Raw genomic sequence first — 19,760 nt, 5'->3', positions numbered from 1 at the left:
GTTCCTATTTATTTCAGATTGTATATGGCATGTGTTCAGATGTTTGTGAGATTTGTTATTGTACAACGGTCAGATATCCTGCATTATGACGGTGAGTTCTGTCAAGATTTGTTTTAATAAAGATTTACACAAAGAAATTGTGTATTTAAGTCTCACAATGTAAAGATTATAGAGGGCAAGACGAACTGGAGCTGGTGCCCGGGCGCTGCACGGTGGCTGCCCACTGCTCCTAGCTACACAGCTAGGATGGGCTAAACACAGAGGGTAATTTCCCCCACTGGGATCAATAAAGTGTCTCAAAATCAAATCAAATTCAAAGAACAACGTGGAGTGAGGAAAATTGACTTAGTCCTTCATCTGAGGTTACGGGGAAGGAGATTGATTCCCCCTCAAATTCTTCGTGACCATCTCTTCCCCGTCTGGACTGATGCACTTCACAAGCACACAGGCGAAGTTCATCAGGTTTTGAAAAATGTTACAGGCCCAGTTTCTTCTCGATGGCCTCCCGCAATTTCTTCTTCTGGATCTAGATGGAAAAAGTAAATGCCGGTTCTCTCAAATTCAGCTGCTATCATTCAAATGTATCATCAGCTATTTGCACAGATGCATGGCCCTGGTCATTTATTTGGGTACCCTGGTGTTGGAGCTGAGGTATCTTACCTTTCCAGAGACTGTGAGAGGGTAGCTGTCTACAAACAGCACATAGTGTGGAACCTTGAAGTGAGACATCTAGAGGAGGGGGGGGAATAAATATCTCGGTAAAAAAAACACGCAGCAGTGCTCTGACTTTGGCTGTGTGAGTCTAACGGACCAGTGTGTAGGATTTAAGGGGATCTTTTGGCATAAATTGAATATAATATAACTATGTTTTCATTAGTGATCACCTGAAACTACAAATCGTTGTTTTCATTAGTTAAGAATGAGCCCTTCATTTCTACATAGGTCCTCTTCCATGGAGCCCACCGTGTTGCACTGCCATGTTTTTACAGTAGCCCAAAACGGACAAACCAAACACTGGCTCTAAATAGGGCCTTGAATTTCATGGCGCTGGTGCGAATGCACCAGTTGGAAAACGAAGAGTAAGTGGCCGCTGGTGCTGACAAACCGTTTTGTGTTGTGAGAAGTTTGAGAGCCCAGTTTTTGACACATGGAGGATCACTCTTATTATTTAGCGCAAGGGAGCGCGAGTCGTCTTCGTCAAAGAAACAAAAACATGAAGAAGCAAAATGAAATCGGGAGAGGTGACGGCAGAAAACGAGGATAAACACTGATGTGGCCTCTCCCAGATGGAAATCACCGATGAGGGACAAATGATTTCAGAGTGACGCTGAAGTTGCCTGTTTTCTGCTGGACAGGTAATTTAGCCTACCAATCTGAATGCAATTGGTTGTTTGATAGCTTTAGCTAGAACATGGGCATAGTCACCAACACAAGTAACCCTTTTCCCTGTATCAGCTGAAAAATATCTCATTGCTACCGGGGTTGTAATTTTACATTTGTGCGCCAAAACTAGAATCTATCTAATCTACCTAAAGGAACCCCATCACTTGACAAATTAGGGCATTTCGATGCGGTCGTGGACGATGGCATCATTTTGGAAGTAGATACTAGCACCTGAAGGCCACCCTAGGTTCTCCCCTTCTCTTCCCCGGATGCTGCAGCTGCCCACTGCGCCTATACAATAGGATGGGTTAAATGCTGAGGACAAATTTCATTGTAACCTGTACAGTGACAAAATAAAGAGGCTTTCTTCTTCTTTATTCTTCCTACACGTTTGGAAAGGGAGGGGTTGAGTGTAGGGGGTATCAGTTGGCTGCAATCTACAATCTCACCGCTAGATGCCACTAAATCCTACACACTGGTCCTTTAAAATATTGTGATCTTGTCATAGCCTCTCACTTGGCCTTTGCAGAAAGCTCTTATCTCTTCAGCGCTGGAGGCTTGGCCTTCCTTCAGCTTGATACAGGCACACACTTGCTCTCCCAGCCTCTCATCTTTCACTCCAATCACCTAAGAGACAGAGAAACAGAACGCCTGGAAATGTGATTTACAGATGGTGTGTAAGTCAACAATACTCAATGATCTAGAAGAGAGATATGCTTATATAGTGTTGATCTCATACAGCAGTGAAAATGGTCAAACAACTGTTGCCACATTGAAATCAAGACAACTACAGCAGCTCAATTGAATCTTTTCCATCAGTTGTATGAAGGAGCCGCATTACACTCTGTTGCCCTCTAGTGATTAAAGAGCCAGCCCAGTGATTTTAATTCAGTCAGGCAAGTTTTATTGTGGACTATTAATGTTTAGGGGGACCTTTTTTCAGCTTCAGAAGTGTCTTTTAATTTGTTATAACTGTAATAGCGCACTGTTTCTGAGCACAGCCAACTCTCAGGTGGTTGAGGGGGGCGTCGCTTAAAAGATTTTATTGATAGCTAGCTAGCTCGCTAACCTGCATAATGTTACTAGGGCAACCATTCAAAAACTGACCATCCGACCCACGATAAGTATTCATCCATCAAATCTATCAAATCAGGATATTAAATTATATAATTCATGACCAGAAGCAAATTCGTTTTCTGAAATGGTTTTAATTATGGAGACAACCAGAAGGACAGTTTCTTAAGTCTTAGTTTCACAACAGCAGTTCTAACAGTTCAAGTAACTTAACATCAACAAACCTGTTCAAAAATACGAGGCTAGAAAACGTGCTTTTCATTGGACTGGGTTTTTAAGACTCACCTGTGCCTCCTGTACTTTGGGATGGGTATGAAGGAACTGCTCTATCTCGGCAGGGTAAATGTTCTCCCCGCCTCTAATGATCATGTCTTTTATGCGTCCCTCAATACGGCAGTATCCCAAGTCATTCAGACTGGCAATGTCACTGTGCAGAGGTAAAAACGGGCAAAGGTCCCATCAAAATGGGTTACATACGCCTCAATTCCAGGATTATTCCCTACGTTTTTCCTTTCTTAAATTGATGACAGACAGGAAAACTTGGGGCAACATTTGCAGCGTTGTGAGCATGAGCAACTGGGCAGCGGGCAATCTCTCCTCTGCAACATTTATTCTCATGACTTAGTCATCAATAAATCAACATCCATCTTACCCGGTCCTGTACCAGCGACTGTTGGCAATAACCTCATTTGTTTTCTCAGGATCACCCCAGTACTCCAGCATCACACAGTAACCCCTGATCAGCAGTTCCCCTGAGGCCCCCAGAGGGACTGTCTCCCCAGTGAAGGGGTCCACCACCTTGGCCTGTAGTAAAGACCCAGAGCGACAACTGAGAGTACTGTTGTGATGGTTATGAAGGTATAGAAATGACACGTGTACTGTAACGGTGTACCCTCTTTAGCAAATCCAGTTCTTGGGAACTCGCAGTACTCCTACTGGATTTCTATTCTGCCAGGGAGTTAATTATCGTGCGCCTGTTGTGCAGGTCTGAAAATTCCCTCATTGCATAACTCAAATACCTGGCACAACTGCTTAAAGGCACAATGAGTAGGATTTGTCGGTTGCGGTTTATAAACACAACTTTCAAAGTTGGCCCCGGCTCAGCGTCACCAGAAAGACACGTCCCCTGACTACAGTTGCCAGAACACTCCCCAGTGTACAGGCCAACTCCGTGTCTCTTTTCATTCCCATCCTCTCCTTCAGTGCTCACCAGCGAGTGAAAGCCAACCCCAGATTCACTCTTGTTATGGAACGAGCTTTGTCCGCTTGATCTTTCGCCTCGCTATATTTGCATTTTTTTTTCAGCACTGTTCACCATTGTTGTAGCTTCCTCTTGGATGCGTGCTTACAATCTGGCACCTGGTCACTAAATTTTTATAGTTCCACCCTCACACCTGCGTGCTGTTATACCCTGTGGGCTACACACCCACTGCCCAACGGTTAATGCTTAGAAATGTCCCGTACACAGCAAAATAAGGAAATACAGGCAGAGGACGGGGTCTCTGCAGATACTGACGCTGCCACACACATCCAGTGGGTCATAAGGGATGGTTGAGAGGGATTATTATTGTATGAGTCTATACATTGTTTTTGAGGAAAATCCTACTCATTCTGCCTTTTAGTTAACCCTCTGCACACTTTAGTTTGACTTTAAAGCTTATATCTTCCCGCTCACTCGTTTTACTAAACTTTTTGTCATCTTTACACCTTGAAAAGTTCAAGTTTGATTCTGCTTCACCAAAATGATAAGCCTACCAACTCGGAGATAGGTTGAAACTGACCTAAAACATGATGTACTGCGGACACAAGACGTGAGTACGCTTTTACTACATAACCTAGTCCACCGCTGAAGGGTTCTGTCTTTTCCCTGGAATAGACCCCCGTACGCGTCCTTGCCTCGATTAAATCCAAACATAGAAATTTGCGCAGCCTGAATCTTGGTCTTTTCTGAGCAAACTCATTTACTGCCGTGCCGTGTTGTTTTTTCTTCTCGGCTGTAGCTGCTCTCTAAAAGTCTTGATAGGAAACCAGTGAAATCTATATCGGAGTGTAGATTAAAGTTCAGTGCGACCAAGAGGAGGCAGTTCATACCTCTGTGTGGTTCATAACACAGCCAACAGTATTCAGCTTCAGCTCCTCGTTGTCTAGTGGGAAACCCAGGAACGTCACAGGGCTGTTCTCCGTAGTCCCATATCCTATCTGTTGATATAACAGCTGTGTTCATAGTCTGGAGAATTCACATTGGACCCCTTCTGTTACGCTCTCATATAAACGGCAGAGGTGACAAATGGTTGGAGGATATAAAGGCACAGATATGTTTGCTTACCATCATTTCTTTTACATTCATGTCCGTTCTCAGTTTTCTCACGATCTCAGGAGGACATGGGGACCCTGCCATGATTCCTATAGAGCACAATGTAAACCAGCTCAGAAGGATAACACCCTCAGCACTGAATAAACCAATGGGCTCATCGCGTTTCAAACTCAACTATCTGACCTGCTTCAGCTGACGACAAGTCATACTTGTGGAAATCTGGTTGGCTGAGCATGTCGATGAACATGGTGGGAGTGCCGTAGAGGAAGGTGCACCTAGAAAAACAGATTTATAAGAATCAAACACGTGCCATGTTAAGAGTTTGAAAGCGATATGAGTTATGAGAAAGCATGGTGTACTTTTCATTCTGAATGGCCTCCAGGTTGGCATGGCCGTCGTATCCAGTGGACGGGAAGACCAGTGTGACGCCATGGAGCGCCATACACATTCCCCCCAAAACAGAGCCGAAGCAGTGGTACAAGGGCACGGGGACGCACACTCGCACCCGAGGCTGATGGGACCACAGAAGAGACATCTCACTGGTTTTTACATTCAGTGGTTCCTAGATTATATTGTCACACAGATCCTGTATTTTCAGGTACAAATATGAAATTATTTATAATGTATCAGTAATATGCCTGTACCCTCCATCCGTAACCCATTCGCAGACCAAGGAAATAGGCATTATTGACGATATTGTGGTGTGACAGAGTGGCTCCCTTTGGATTCCCTGTGGTCCCCTGTGAAATAACAGACAAATAATATGCTCGTTCTTGTGTCATTCATTCACTGACCACATCCATAATCCATCCATCCATTTTCCGAACCGCTTATCCTGCTCTCAGGGTCGTGGGGATGCTGGAGCCTATCCCAGCAGTCACTGGGCAGCAGGCGGGGAGACACCCTGGACAGGCCGCCAGACCACATCCATAATAACAATAATAATAGCTTTATTTATATAGCACTTTTCGGAAACAATGTTACAAAGTGCTCTATATCTAATTCAATTCAGGGTCGTAGGGAGCTAAAATCTTTCCTTGCTGGCATGGAGGAAACCTACAGTACAGAGACACCCTGGAAAATGCACCAGGCCATCATCACAGATCCCACACACACAAAGATACTGCCTACGGGTAATTAAGAGTTTCCAAATCACTTAACATGTATATCTTTCAACATAAATGTTGGGTGAATTGTAAGAGATGCAAGTCTTTGGACCTACTATATGTTCTCCCCATGCAGACATCAGGAGAACACCCTGTAGGGGCTGTGGTTGACTTCCACAGACCAATCACATCCTAATACTCCCAAAGGCAAGGCTGCATTTAAATGTCTGCTTAAATAATACAATATCTCTGTGGCAGTGAGGTGGGATGTCAAAAATTACTGATGTGAACTGAATGTTGATGGGCTCGTCAGAGGATAGTTGGCTCTGCAGATCCTGCAGCTCTTTGCAGTGTTGGCTCTCCCCTGCTTGCATCACATCTTCTACATGGAGCGTTCCTGGTTGTCTGCTGTCTGTCAAAATCACCATGCGCAGGTCTGGTAGCCTATGCCGGAGTAGATATAGGACGTTTTTATTCCCTCCTTCAGTCAGCAGTACAGTACATAACATCCTTTTTTCAGTATTTATCTTTCAGTCTCATTATAATATTAAAGAAACAATATGCAATGTCAAAACACTGTTCAGAAATACTACTGTGTCGGGTGGGAGATGGTTTGGAGGCAGGGGGAATCGGGAATGGACTGTGGGGGCAATGGCAAACACTTGTAAATAATTAACCTGTGTTTATGTGGTCCCATTTACACCTGATAATGTCAGGTTTAAATGGGGTTATCGAGATAATGAACAATCCAACAGGGCCCTTTGCATTTACAGCTAGCATTTACATGTGTTCTAGTTGTATGTGTGTCTGCATTGTGATGGGATTTTGTTTTTCGCACAAACTGTGCAAAGAAAATGATTGTGTACGAAGATGAAAAGTCTGTCTATTGTCATTAAGGACAATGGTCAAAAAAACTAATTGAAGGGGTCACTATAACAACTCAAAGGCATCCAAAACAGCAGGTTGTTTTGCTGCAGTCATATTTGCAACTGCATGGAGGTGTTTAGGGGAGATGGCAGTGGGGTTTTTAACTAGATTGTTTAACACAATCTTGGAAAGCGAGAGGATGCCTGAGGAGTGGAGAAGAAGCATACTGGTACCGGTTTTCAAGAACAAGGGCGATGTGCAGAACTGTAGAGGTATAAAGTTGATCAGCCACAGCATGAAGATATGGGAAAGAGTATTAGAAGCTAGGTTAAGAGGAGAGGTGATGATCAGCGAGCAGCAGTATGGTTTCATGCCACGAAAGAGCACCACAGATGCGATGTTCGCTTTGAGAGTGTTGATTGAGAAGTATAGAGAAGGCCAGAAGGACTTACATTATGTCTTTGTAGATTTAGAGAAAGCATATGACAGGGTGCCAAGAGAGGAGGTGTGGTATTGTATGAGGAAGTCGGGAGTTGCAGAGAAGTATGTAGGAGTGGTGCAGCATATGTGTGACAATGGTGAGCTGTGTGGTAGGAATGACAGATGGGTTCAAGGTGGAGGTGGGATTACATCAAGGATCGGCTCTGAGCCCTTTTTTGTTTGCAGTGGTGATGGACAGGTTGACAGACAAGATCAGGCAGGCGTTTCTGTGGATGACGATGTTTGCAGATGACATTGTGATCTGTAGCAAGAGTAGGGTGCAGGTGGAGGAGAGCCTGGAGAGGTGGAGGTATGCACTGGAGAGAAGAGGAATGAAAGTCAGTGGGAGCAAGACGGAATACCTATGCGTGAATGAGAGGGAGGACAGTGGAATTGTGAGGATGCAAGGAGTGCAGGTGACGAAGGTAAACGAGTTTAAATAATTGGGGTCAACTGTCCAAAGTAACGGGGAGTGCAGCAGAGAGGTGAAGAAGAGAGTGCAGGCAGGGTGGAGTGGGTGGAGAAGAGTGTCAGGAGTGAGTTGCGACAGAAGGGTACCAGCAAGAGTTAAAGGGAAGGTTTACAAGATGGTTGTGAGACCAGCTATGTTATATGGTTTGGAGACAGTGGCACTGATGAAAAGACAGGAGGTGGAGCTGGAGGTGGCAGAGTTGAAGATGATAAGACTTTCATTGAGAGTGACGAAGAAGGACAGGAGTAGGAACGAGTATATTAGGGGGACAGCTCAAGTTGGACGGTTTGGAGTCAAAGCAAGAGAGGCAAGATTGAGATGGCTTGGACATGTGTGGAGGAGAGATGCTGAGTATATTGGGAGAAGGATGCTGAATATGGAGCTGCCAGGGAAGAGGAGAAGAGGAAGGCCAAAGAGGAGGTTTATGGATGTGATGAGGGAGGACATGCAGGTGGCTGGTGTGACAGAGGAAGATGCAGAGGACAGAAAGAGATGGAAACGGATGATCCGCTGTGGCGACCCCTAACGGGAGCAGCCGAAAATAGTAGTAGTAGTAGTGTATAACAGTATATGTATGTTGTTTATTTTGTCTGTATCTGTATCTTGTGCAGCACTTTGTAACTTTGTTTTAAAAAGGTGCTGTATAAATAACCTCGTATTTACTGTTTCTCCGAAGCAAAGATAGAAATCCCTGTAATCGAGAATTTACAACTTCAGATCTGAAACTGATTAATTTGGTTTATCTTACGTTCCTACAAAAGTAGGTGGTGCCCCGAAATTTATAACGAGAACATTAATAACACTGTAGCCGTGTATCGCTACCCGACTATAAGATCTGATCGTAATGTGAACCAGACCACAAGATGATGCGTTTACACCCTGAATGTTTCTCCTTTTCCAGATAACTTATCTGGAAACAGGGCACGTGATGATACCTGGTGTAAATGGAGGATATGAACATGTGTTTTTAAGCAGCCCTGGGCAGAAGCCTGGGAACTTCACGACCACCTTGAGTGGGTGAGCAAGGGAGCGAGCGAGGGAGAGAGTGTTTAAAGGGCAATACTTTGAGAATGAATGACCTTTGAGCTTATGGACCCGTGGAACCGCTGCTAAGCATTCAACAATAAGTGACTGAGTGTGGGGCCTGTGTTATGAATTTGATTAATAAATCATACACTGTACCAGGACCCCTCTTTTAGGTGCATCCTTCTTATCTAGACCTCATCACCATTGTGTTTTCGAGTGGTTGATCCGTACCTGGAGCTCTTTATCATGCTTGACGCTGCTGTGTCTATCTCTGGACAGATATCCCTCAGCATCTGGTAGAAGTTCTGGGTTTTAAAATGGGTAGGGCACAGCACTGCTTTACACTGGACCTGTACACACCATATCAGTAATGTTATATTTGGGTTACATTCGTCTAAATTTCATCGTCAAACAAGCCTTTTGTGCGGTATTTGGGATTATTCGATCGAACAAGCCATTTTCTTTGACGCTGTTGTGGGCTGTGTTCCCCGCAGCAGTAACAAATGCATAGGCGTATCCAAGTGAGACGTTTGCCTATATGGACACACCTCTGTCCACACATACATACCTTCCTAAGGGTAAATTCCAGTTCCTTAAGCTGATAGGCTGGGTTTACTGACACCTGTAGAGATGATAGTTAGTTAAACTGATAGCCTGGTAATCTAGGTGGTCATGATCCTGCAGAAAACATTAGAAAACAAAACAAAACAATACCACATTAGGATGTCGTTGTTTTCTAGCTCAACACTATAAAAGCAAATAATACTTAAAAAAAACCTTACTGTGCAATAGTTTATTGATCGTCATAGGAAAACTCTACTTTTTCGCTCTTTCAAAGAGCTCTGAGAGCTGAGTTAATCACACGATAGCACCTGTTTGATGGGATTCATTTTCATACTCAAGAATACAAGTTAACCACACAAATTAGAATCAATGGCTGTAGCGTTCTGCCTCTCTAACACAGTCATTCAATCCTTTTTTCACAGATTTGTGTGTGTGTGTGGGGGGGGGGTATGCCCCTTTTATTGGACTGGAAAAACTGAGAGTAACACGCAAGAAGAATGGAGAGGGACATTTAACAAAATTCCTGGACCGGATTCAATCCCAGGACGTGGCTCTTAGATCTGAGCCAATCAGGCGCAAGCTTCACTGGTTGAACAGCCAGGTTGCCCACAACGGCCGCTATTCTACCCACATCTATACACAAGCACACTGTTTTAAATGGTGCATCGGATTTCTGAGACTAAACAAAAGGTGAAAGTTCCACAACTGACCGAAATGATGCCAGCTTTGGCTGTGGCAAACTGGAAAAGGATCCATTCATATGTGTTGGGTCCCCAAATTCCCAGCCTGTCACCTCTCTTCAGGCCGAGGGCCAGGAGACCCGCAGCTGCCTTGTCAACCTGCACCAAGAATAAAAGTTCAACATTTCAAATGGTCTTCTATCACCTATCAGGAGTGAGTTATGGTTAACATCAGGGCACAGTCAAGGCAATGCCAACACTGTTTTGGGGACGCATGAACGGGCCTCTCATTGTCTTGCTATCTCCAAGATGTTCCTGTGTCACCATTACGCACACCCCCCACCCCCCACCCCATTCCCTCGAGTCTGTTTCCCTCTGTTTAATATATAACTGATGATCATGTAGCAGCTGCCTGTTGGCTAAACCAGCTGAACTGTCAGAATTCAACAGTTAAATAATGTGGTTCAGGCAGTAGCTGAGCAAATCTGGAGGAGACAGAAATTCAACATTACGGCGAAAATCCGCTGCCAAAACAGAAATCACATTAATTATTCATTCCACTTTAATGAAAATTGCACATGATTCCCAAATGAATGAAACAAGAGAGTCTGGACAGACTTTGTGAAGGAATACATTTATGGAATTCTTAATTCAAAATCAGTAAAGTCTTCCATCTTCCGGTGTGGGAAAATGGTGGTGCGAACTCCCGTTTGTGGCGGCCTCGCCCAGTGCCAACTATGCAGTGTCTGTATCCACATCTACTTCTGCATCTGAGTTTGTGTCGTTGTGTGAAGAGCTTTTACGAGGAGTTATGTCTGTGATCGTCGATTTCGTTTGATGGCTGGGAGAGCTGGCATTGGATCGGCTGGGAGAGCTTGGTCTGCTGCATCCTGTGGGCTCAGGAGCCGCGACCCTGCCCGGAGCTGCGCCTGAAGAGGAAACACCGGGGGCGGTCTGACAGGACACGGAAGCGGGGCAGGCTAAGCTAACTGCTAGCCCATGCAGACCGGCACGTCCGATAACATCCAGATAACACCAAGGGTGGTCTGGCGGCGGCCTTGCCTAGTGATGACTGTGCAGTGTTTTTGTCTGCATCTGCGTTTGTGTCATCGTGTGGAGTGCGGGGAGGTGTGTCGAAGGTGTCTGGCCGGGAGAGCTAATGTTGGATCAGCTTAGGGGGCTTGGTCTGCTGTGTCCCGTGGGCCCAAGGACCACAGCCCTGCCCGGATCTGCAAGGAAGAGGAAACACCGAGGGCGGTCTGACAGGGTGCGGAAGCGGGGCAGGCTAACTCCTAGCCCATGCAGACCGACAGTTCAGACAGTCATCCTGGATGGCGTTCGTTCTCTGGACAGTATTTGAATTGTGTTGCAAATTTACTGACTGGACTATGTTGTTGACTGTTTGCGTTTCTTTGCTTTGTTCCCTCTGTTTTTGTATGTTTTTGGTGGTGTCGTTTTTGGGAGGTTTTGGATATGTGTTTTTGTCTTTTGTGTTGCACTGCTGTGGCCTGGGAGAAACGAAATCTCGTGTTTTTCGTGGACGCAAGTACAAGAATGAGATGACGATAAACTGATTCCTGATTCCTGAAGTGGCATAATGTAGACGCCATGCCAATACCCAGGATGAGTTTCAGGATCTACATTTTGTTATTTCAGAAATTAGCCCTGAAATGAAACCAAGCTCATTTTGCATGTCGGTGCAGGTCGATATTAACCAAAACCACTTGATTCAAAAACAGCTTCTTTGCGACAGCAGTCAGACACCCAGCATCTCTTACTAGCCCCCCCCCCCTTGCCACAAGATCCCATATACTGACCTGAATGCGCTGTGTGAACTGGACTGAACTCAGACTGGACTTGTTTGCACCGGTACATCAATCGTACTCTCTGCCTGTTGTGCTACTTGATATGCTGGGAAGCTGAACTGTACACATTCTCACATTCATGTGTTTCCTTTTTGTGTGTTGTTGTAATGGTTTATGGCGCTCTTTGTTTTTCTCTCTTTGTTTTTGCACTGGAACTGAGCTACCATGCTGTACCAAAACAAGTACCACCAACATTGTTTTGTTGTTTTGGTTTTTTTCCTCCCCAATTTACTTTGGCCATTTACCCCACTTTTCCGAGCCATCCCGGTCGATGCTCCACCCCCTCTGCCGAGCCGGGGCGGGATGCAGACTACCACGTGCCTCCTCCGATACATGTGGAGTCGCCAGCCACTTCTTTTCACCTGACAGTGAGGAGTTTCACCAGGGGGCGTAGCGCGTGGGAGAATCGCTATCCCCCTCCTCCCCACCCCGAACAGACGCCCCGACCGACCAGAGGAGGCGCTTAGTGCAGCGACCAGGGCACATACCCACATCCGGCTTCCCACCCGCAGACTCTGCTAATTGTGTTGTGTCTGTAGGGACGCGCCCGACCAAGCCGGAGGTAACACGGGGATTCAAACCGGCGATCGCCGTGTTGGTAGGCAACGGAACATACCGCCACGCCACCCGGACCACGCCCCCAACAACGTTGTTGCGCGGCAAAAATAAAGTATCTAGCTAGCTAGCTAGCTAGCTCCATGAATCTCTGAAGTTCACCGTCTAGTTACCTGCTCACAGTTTGAGGGCATGCTGGTAAATTGATATCAGCTGGTGGTATGACTCTCATACACTCTTGGCCCTCGATAACACAACCATAACACACCATATAACACATAACATAATACATAATGCCATATGTAACTCGTGATAACACACCCGCGGTTTGGTTTAGCTAAACATGGCAAAGCAGAATATGGGACATACATCTTGCTGAAACTGGGCGAATGTTTTCCGCACGCCACCCTGCAGGAAGACCATGGCTTCACGGTCCGGCCAGCGCTGGACGGCTCCCTGCAGGCTCTGGCCTACGGTGAGGGGAAGCAAAGAAATGGAGGAGGTGCCATGGACATAGCTGCTGGTCAGGGTGGGAACGTGAGGAGGACTGTCCACATGGAGAGACCTGGAATAGATTACAAAATAATAATAATAATAACAGTGGTAATCATGGAAATAACGAGAGGGAACGAGATGAAGATGAAACACTTTATTTGAAGGGGTGTGCATACGACATGACGTGACACCGGCATGACAATGGCATGACAGGTGTCATGAACATGAAGGAGTCTTTGTGAATGTTTATGACTGTTGTCGTTACGTGTCATCCGGTCTGTTTCTACACATTCTCCCTCCCAACTCGTCACTTATGGACGCTTGTTGAGGGCGACCTCTTCGTCACTGTTCTACCCTCTAGGTACCCCTTTAACGTCACCTTTCAACGTGGAGGGCAGTTGTAGGCACCAAAACAAAACAAAACAAAACAAAACAAAAAAAAAAACATTCGTGGTTACCCCGGCTGGATTTTTATAGAAGTACAGAGTCTAAATCTATCTTTCATCTGTGTGCATCATGATCTCACAGAAATACGTGAAATGACCACGACCTCTTAACACTCGCATTATGTGGTTGTGGCAACGTAATGTGTTGTGTTAAAATTACGTGCCGGCACCAGGGACGATGTTTTGTTCTCCAAAAAACACTGATTTGTGTGTGACATAACTAATTTTGTTGTAATGAGGTTAGGGTTAGTGTTAGTGTTAGGGTTGGGGTTAGTGTTAGGGTTAGTGTTAGGGTTGGTGTTAGTGTTAGGGTTAGGGTTGGGGTTAGTGTTAGGGTTAGTGTTAGTGTTAGGGTTGGTGTTAGTGTTAGGGTTAGGGTTGGTGTTTAGGGTTAGGGTTGGGGTTAGTGTTAGTGTTAGTGTTAGGGTTGGGGTTAGTGTTAGGGTTAAGTTGTTGTTTGGTTTTTTTTGGGGGGGGGGGGTTATGTGCCTATGAGTGATCCCAGTCCCTCCACGCTGAAAGCTGGCGTTTAAAGAGGTACCTAGAGGGGCTGAACAGTGACGAACTGACGAAGAGGTCGTCCTCCACAAGCGTCCATATGTGGCGAGCTGGGAGTGAGAACGGGCTCGTTTTCGAGCTACAGACGCGCGCAATGGATCAAATCGAGCAGTTCGGTCCCACTCGGGCTGCTGCAACGACGGCGTCTCAAGCAAAGGTCAACTTTGCAGGTGTCATATCATGGCTATAACGGCGCCGTGTCATGCCCCTTCAAATAAAGTGTGACCAAATACGCCAAGGCTCGGTGGGTTTACGCGGGGCTCTCGGGGGCCTGCGTTGAATCGGATGGTGTTTCACAGCTCTGCTCTGAGTTTGACACCGCTCCGGGGAGGAGTTGTAATAACAGTGTTGTGCTGTAATACAGATGTGCCCTGTTTGCTCCTCGCTCTCCTATTCAGACGGGAAAGCTGGAGATATGGATATGAGAGACAAACACACGGCGTGCCAATGCAATCAGACGACGTCTCAGTCATAGCGGCCAAGAAAAAGCCCCCCCCCAAAAAAAATGGGTTATCTAAGTGAAAACATGTTTGAGTGGGAAACCTCGCAAGTATTGTTTCAGTGTGGTGATATGAAGAGCTGTTGAAAGACACCGTCAGTCACAATAAACATGCCACATGCAGAAACGCTCGTAATAAGCACGACAAACTTCATTAGTATGGCGTTATTTGGGGGGGGGGTTGGGAGCTTGCTTTAGCAATCAAGTGAAAGTCAAAACTGAATTAGAGCAAGTAAAGCGAGAGGGCACCACAACATAAGAAGGGACAGAAGGTGGAAACTATTGAACCAACCAAATGTACCACGATCGGTTTTCTATGCAACCATCATCTTCATCCACACAGGTTAAAACTTACCGGCACCGCAGGGGCCAACTTGGGCTGCAGGGTTCCCATGTCTTGCAGAGTTGCTTGGCGCAACGGGCGTAGGGCCTCGACACGGAGCGGGAGATCCAGGCCGACATTGGACGTTCAGCTCAGCTACACACAAGAGTGCTTACCTCTTCACAGGTTGGACATTTCAACATTCGGTGTGTAATCTTTAACTTACTCAAGGACTGGTTGTTTGGTGGAAGAAAAAAAAGGCCTGTCAGATTAGTTTTTTTGTGTGTGTGCATTTGTCAAAGGTCGATACAGTACTGACAAAGGGATAGACTCCTCTGATGCTCTTCCCGAGGTTCCCCCCCCCTTTTTTTTCTTGTCTTTTTGTTGTCCTGCTCAGATCTTTCTGGCGTGTTGTTCCTCGTCTGAATCAAGGCTGTAAAGGGATAGGGTGTGTGGCACATTGGCACTTGTTCTATTTTCGTCTGCTAGAAAATTGTAATGTGATTGCAAAGCCACCTGGTGGGAGTGAATTGTCATTTTAGGGCTGCGCAACCAAAATTTTACTTGATTCTGCTGACTTGACACCCCCCCTCCCACCTCCCTGGGATAAGGTAGATGGGATAGAATGGGCTGATGGATGTGTCAGCAAGCTCCTCCCCATGTTAAAAACGTTTCATATCTGAAATAAATAAGTGACGATTCGAGCAGGTAAGCAACTCTGCGAGTATAATAGCTGATGTAAAGTCAATTTCTAATCCAATAATATCAGATTTTACTTCATGGTCAAAACCCAAATGATGGAGTTGGAATAAATCCTGCACATTTTTGAGCGTGGGTAGATTCTTTGTCTCCATTCCTCGACATTAGTTCAACAATACTGTGATATGGTAATTCAGCCATTTTTGACTGGAATATAGTTTTCGCCCCCTCGGACGAAAGCCAACCACAACCCCCTGGGGATGAGGCCGAGGATCCGGAAGGCAAATATTAATAATTGACCAACTATCATACTTATTTTAACGCCCTGTAGCATATCTTCCTTGCCTTTGCTGCCCACATCAACGTCAGCTCGGCAAAGCGCATGAAATTCATCCTCGGCACTTTTCGTAATGAGTGTTCGCAGCGAATTAAGGGGGCAGTCCGGGAACCGCCACGGCCGTGACGCGAACCCGTGTTTCCCACTCCGCAAGCGACAACGTTAACCCGTCGACTAAAGGGTCCAACCCGTTATTCAAGGACCAACGTGTCTACTCATCCATGCACGCCACACTATGTTCTTTACACCACTCAAGCTTGTACAAGCACAGTTTTTCGTTCGCGCATTTTGACTGACTTCTACAGTCAGCGTTTACACATTAAACCGACGAAACACAAGCTCGTTGATTTGACAAGTACATCAGCCAGTAAACTTCAGAATAATAATATTAACGTTGAAAATAACTGCGATCATAACGTACGCACTTTCAGAGTGCCCGCATGCACCATTGGCCAATAAGAACGCAGACTTCTTTCACAGTAGCCAATAAGACGCAGCGGATTTACGAGCGCGCGCGATTTTTACTCATCCATCCATCCATCCATTATCTTAACCGCTTATCCTGCTCTCAGGGTCGCGGGGATGCTGGAGCCTATCCCAGCAGTCATTGGGCGGCAGGCGGGGAGACACCCTGGACAGGCCGCCAGGCCATCACTGGGCCATTGGTAACGTACTGTAACGTGCATGGATAAGTAGACACGTTGGTCCTTGACTAACGGGTCGGACCCTTTAGTCGACTGGTTAACGTTGTCGCTTGCGGAGTGAGAAACACGGGTTCACGTCCCAGCTGTGGCGGTACCCGGGCTGCCTCCCTAATTCGCTACAGTACCATCAAAAGGAGACAAGCGTCCAGACGTTGAGCCGGACAGAGCTGAAAAACAGGACTGTCCGTCCCAAAACCGGACACATGGCCGTGTAGGGTGCACAACAGCCAGCAGTTAGGGAAGGCTTACCCCTCTTTAGCCTACATTACCCCCCACCACCCCCTCAAAAAAAACCAAAAAAACAAACAAACAAACAACAAAAACACACAAATGGGTTGCTTCGGGGATTCATAAGGAGCCGTCGCTCCTTTTCTGCAGCTTCGGGCTTTATCCACAAGGTGGCGTTCAGCTGGGGAACTGGTTTTGTAGTTTCAGGAAACGAGAAACTATATAATTGTGACATACCATATAAACATATTTACATAAAAGCATTCCTTTAATATTCAACATTTTCAAATTATTAGACTACATATACAAAATACTGGCATAAATTAGGTCTCTATGAAGAATATACATTGTAGTGACCTACTTTAAGCAGGCTAGACATTCGCCATCTTTATCAGAGAAGGGGATTGTGGGTAGACGCGAGGGAGGGGTTTTAGTGTGTGAGCTAGCATATCTAGCCGCCCGAGTTGATGACCGTGCACTTTGAGTTTAGCGGAGGAAATAAACGAGGCCACGGCTGTGTGGTCAAAAGAGGAAGTGGTCTCGTCTCACGTCCGTGCTGCCTTGGCTAGCTCCAAGTTGGCCGCGGAGGCTGATGGGATTTTTCTGGCCAGCCGTCAGCAGAGTGCGGCCGCTCTGGTGCCTGCCCACGCTCTTCCACCACCGCCGGTTGAGGCTGCGGGCGTCGCCGCGGCAGCTGGCTCTCGTCGGCAGCGGGACTCGGGGGGACTGTGCTTCTACCATGCTAGGTTTGGAGCCAAAGCCAAGCAATGCTGTGCACCATGCAGCTTCAGCAGGGCGGGAAAAGCCAGGGCCGACGCTCAGTAGTAGGCACATGCCTGTATCAGTAGCCCCGAGCGTTGGCCAGGAAGGCAGACTGCTGTTGATTCAGGGCACCATCTCCGGCCGGCGGTTGCTAGTTTATTCTGGCGCGCAACAGAGCATCCTGCCTTGGACGCCATGGCCGGCAGATTTGCCAACAGCACCCCCGTCCGCACCTATGGCACGAGGTATGTGAAGGTGGGTTTTGGCGCTCGGCGGCTCGGCTGGGACTTTGTGATAGCGAAGGCGTCCATTCCCCTCCTGGGCGCGGATTTCCTGCGCGCTTATGGACTGTTGGTGGATGTAAACTGCCGCTTGATTGACGCCGTCTCCTTCTGCTCCTATCCATGTACCCTGGGGGAGGCGGGTCCCATCAGCCTGTCCAATAATATGCTCACCCCGGGGATGAGTTTCAGTGTCTGCTCGCTAAGTTTCCGGACCTCACAATGCCCATCTTCTCATCAGCAGTCACCAAGCACGGAATAGGACACTACCTCACCACCACGGGCCCCCCAGTCTACGCACGCGCACGGCGCCTCGACCCAGCCAAGCTCGCCATCGCCAAGGAGGAGTTTGCCAACATGGAGCGCCTCGGCTTCGTGCACTGCTCCGACAGCCTGTGGGCCTCCTCCCCCCTGCATATGGTCACGAAGGCTAACGGTGCCTGGCGCCCATGTGATGATTACCGCCGCCTCAACAACGCCACGACGCCAGACCGCTACCCCTTTCCGCACATCCAGGACTTTTCCGTGCACTTGGCACGGGCGGTCATCTTCTCCAAGGTGGACCTCGTGCGCAGATACCGCCAGGTGCCGGTCCGCCTGCAGGATGTGCGAAGACGGCAGTAATCACGCCGTTCAGCCTGTTCGAGTAACGAGAATGTCGTTTTGGCTCAAGGGGGCTGCGCAGACCTTTCAGCGGGTCACGGACTCTGTGCTGCAGGATATGCTTTTCCTGTTTCTTTACTTAGACGACATTCTTGTGGCCAGTACGTCCGCGGCGGAGCACCTGGTGCACCTGCGGCAGCTGTTTGAGCAGCTCAGCCAGCATGGGCTCATCGTCAACCCGGCAAAGTGCCAGTCGGGCCTACCAGCCATCGACTTCCTCGGGCGCCGGATTACAAAGGACGGAGCAACCCCCCCCCCCTCCCCAACAAGGTGGACACCGTCGCCAGATTCCCGCGCCCGAACACAGTGAAGTCCCTGCAGGAGTTCCTGGGCATAGTGAACTTTTACAACCGGTTCATTCCCCGGGCGGCTCATCTTATGCGCCTCCTGTATGAGGCTCTGAAGGGTAAGGACCCCAAGGGCCCGGTAGACTGATCAGAGGAGAAAAACCAGGCGTTTGAGGACGCTAAGGCTGTGCTGGCTGATGCCGCCTTGTTGAGGCACCCATAATCAACTGCCCCGGTAGCACTCATGACGGATGCATCAGATTACGCCATGGGGGCGGTGTATGAGAAGTGGGTGGGCGGAGCCTGGCAGCCGCTCTCTTTTTTAAGCCGCCAGCTGCGCAGCAGTGAGAGGAAGTACAGCATCTTCAACCGGGCCATTTCCGGTTCCTGCTGGAAGGCCGCCGGTTCTCTGTGTTTGTGGACCACAACCCGCTGATGTTTGCCATGGCCAAAGCCACCAAGCAGTGGTCTGGGTGCCAGCAGCATCAACTCTCTTACATTTTGGAGTTCACCACGGACATCTGGCACGTCGCCACAAAGACAACTTCATCGTCGACTGCCTCTCCCGGGTGGTGGCGGGGGCCATCCACTTGGGACTCGACTACGCTGCCATGGCTGCAGACCAGGCCACCGACACAGAAGTGCAGGCCGACTGGACTGCTGAAACCGGGCTGCAGTTGAAGGGTGTTGTGTTCGACAACGCTGGGGCCACGCTTCTCTGTGACATCTCACAGGTCAGCCCGGGCCCATGGTGTCCACTGGCTGGTGGTGGCAGGTTTTCGATGCCATCCATGGCCTTTTACATCCAGGCATGAAGGCATCAACAAAGTTGATGGGGGCCAAGTTGGTGTGGCATGGCCTCAGGAAGGACGTTAAGGACTGGGCAGGTGCCTGCATGGTGTGTCAGCACTTCAAGGTTCACCGCCACGCCAAGGCCCCCCTGGTGCCGTTGCTGGTGCCCAGGAGGCGTTTCAACCATGTCAATGTGGACCTAGTGGGACCACATCCCTCCTCCCGTGGTTTCACCCACCTTCTCACCATGCTGGACAGGACCACCAGGTGGCCCGAGGCTATTCCGCTGTCATCTACCATG

General features: G+C 47.7%; 1 protein-coding gene across 1 annotated transcript; it reads right to left on the bottom strand.

Moving 5' to 3' along the window:
* Positions 1-388: 388 nt before the first annotated feature.
* LOC130119078 (medium-chain acyl-CoA ligase ACSF2, mitochondrial-like) lies at positions 389-14,915 on the bottom strand. Its single transcript, XM_056287471.1, has 16 exons — positions 14,740-14,915; positions 12,756-12,951; positions 9,997-10,125; positions 9,291-9,344; positions 8,954-9,072; positions 6,159-6,321; positions 5,416-5,511; positions 5,131-5,282; positions 4,955-5,046; positions 4,784-4,860; positions 4,549-4,656; positions 3,110-3,261; positions 2,743-2,884; positions 1,900-2,010; positions 661-729; positions 389-526 (listed from the first exon to the last, which is right to left on the bottom strand). The coding sequence occupies exons 1-16, from the start codon at positions 14,844-14,846 to the stop codon at positions 476-478; spliced, it is 1,818 nt and encodes a 605-aa protein (XP_056143446.1). The 5' UTR covers positions 14,847-14,915; the 3' UTR covers positions 389-475.
* Between the last annotated feature and the right edge of the window lie 4,845 nt (positions 14,916-19,760).

Source organism: Lampris incognitus, chromosome 10 (genome assembly GCF_029633865.1).
Source record: "Lampris incognitus isolate fLamInc1 chromosome 10, fLamInc1.hap2, whole genome shotgun sequence".
Lineage (NCBI taxonomy): Eukaryota > Metazoa > Chordata > Actinopteri > Lampriformes > Lampridae > Lampris > Lampris incognitus.
Note: the sequence above shows the minus strand (reverse complement) of the source record. Positions and strands in the feature narration are given on the sequence as shown.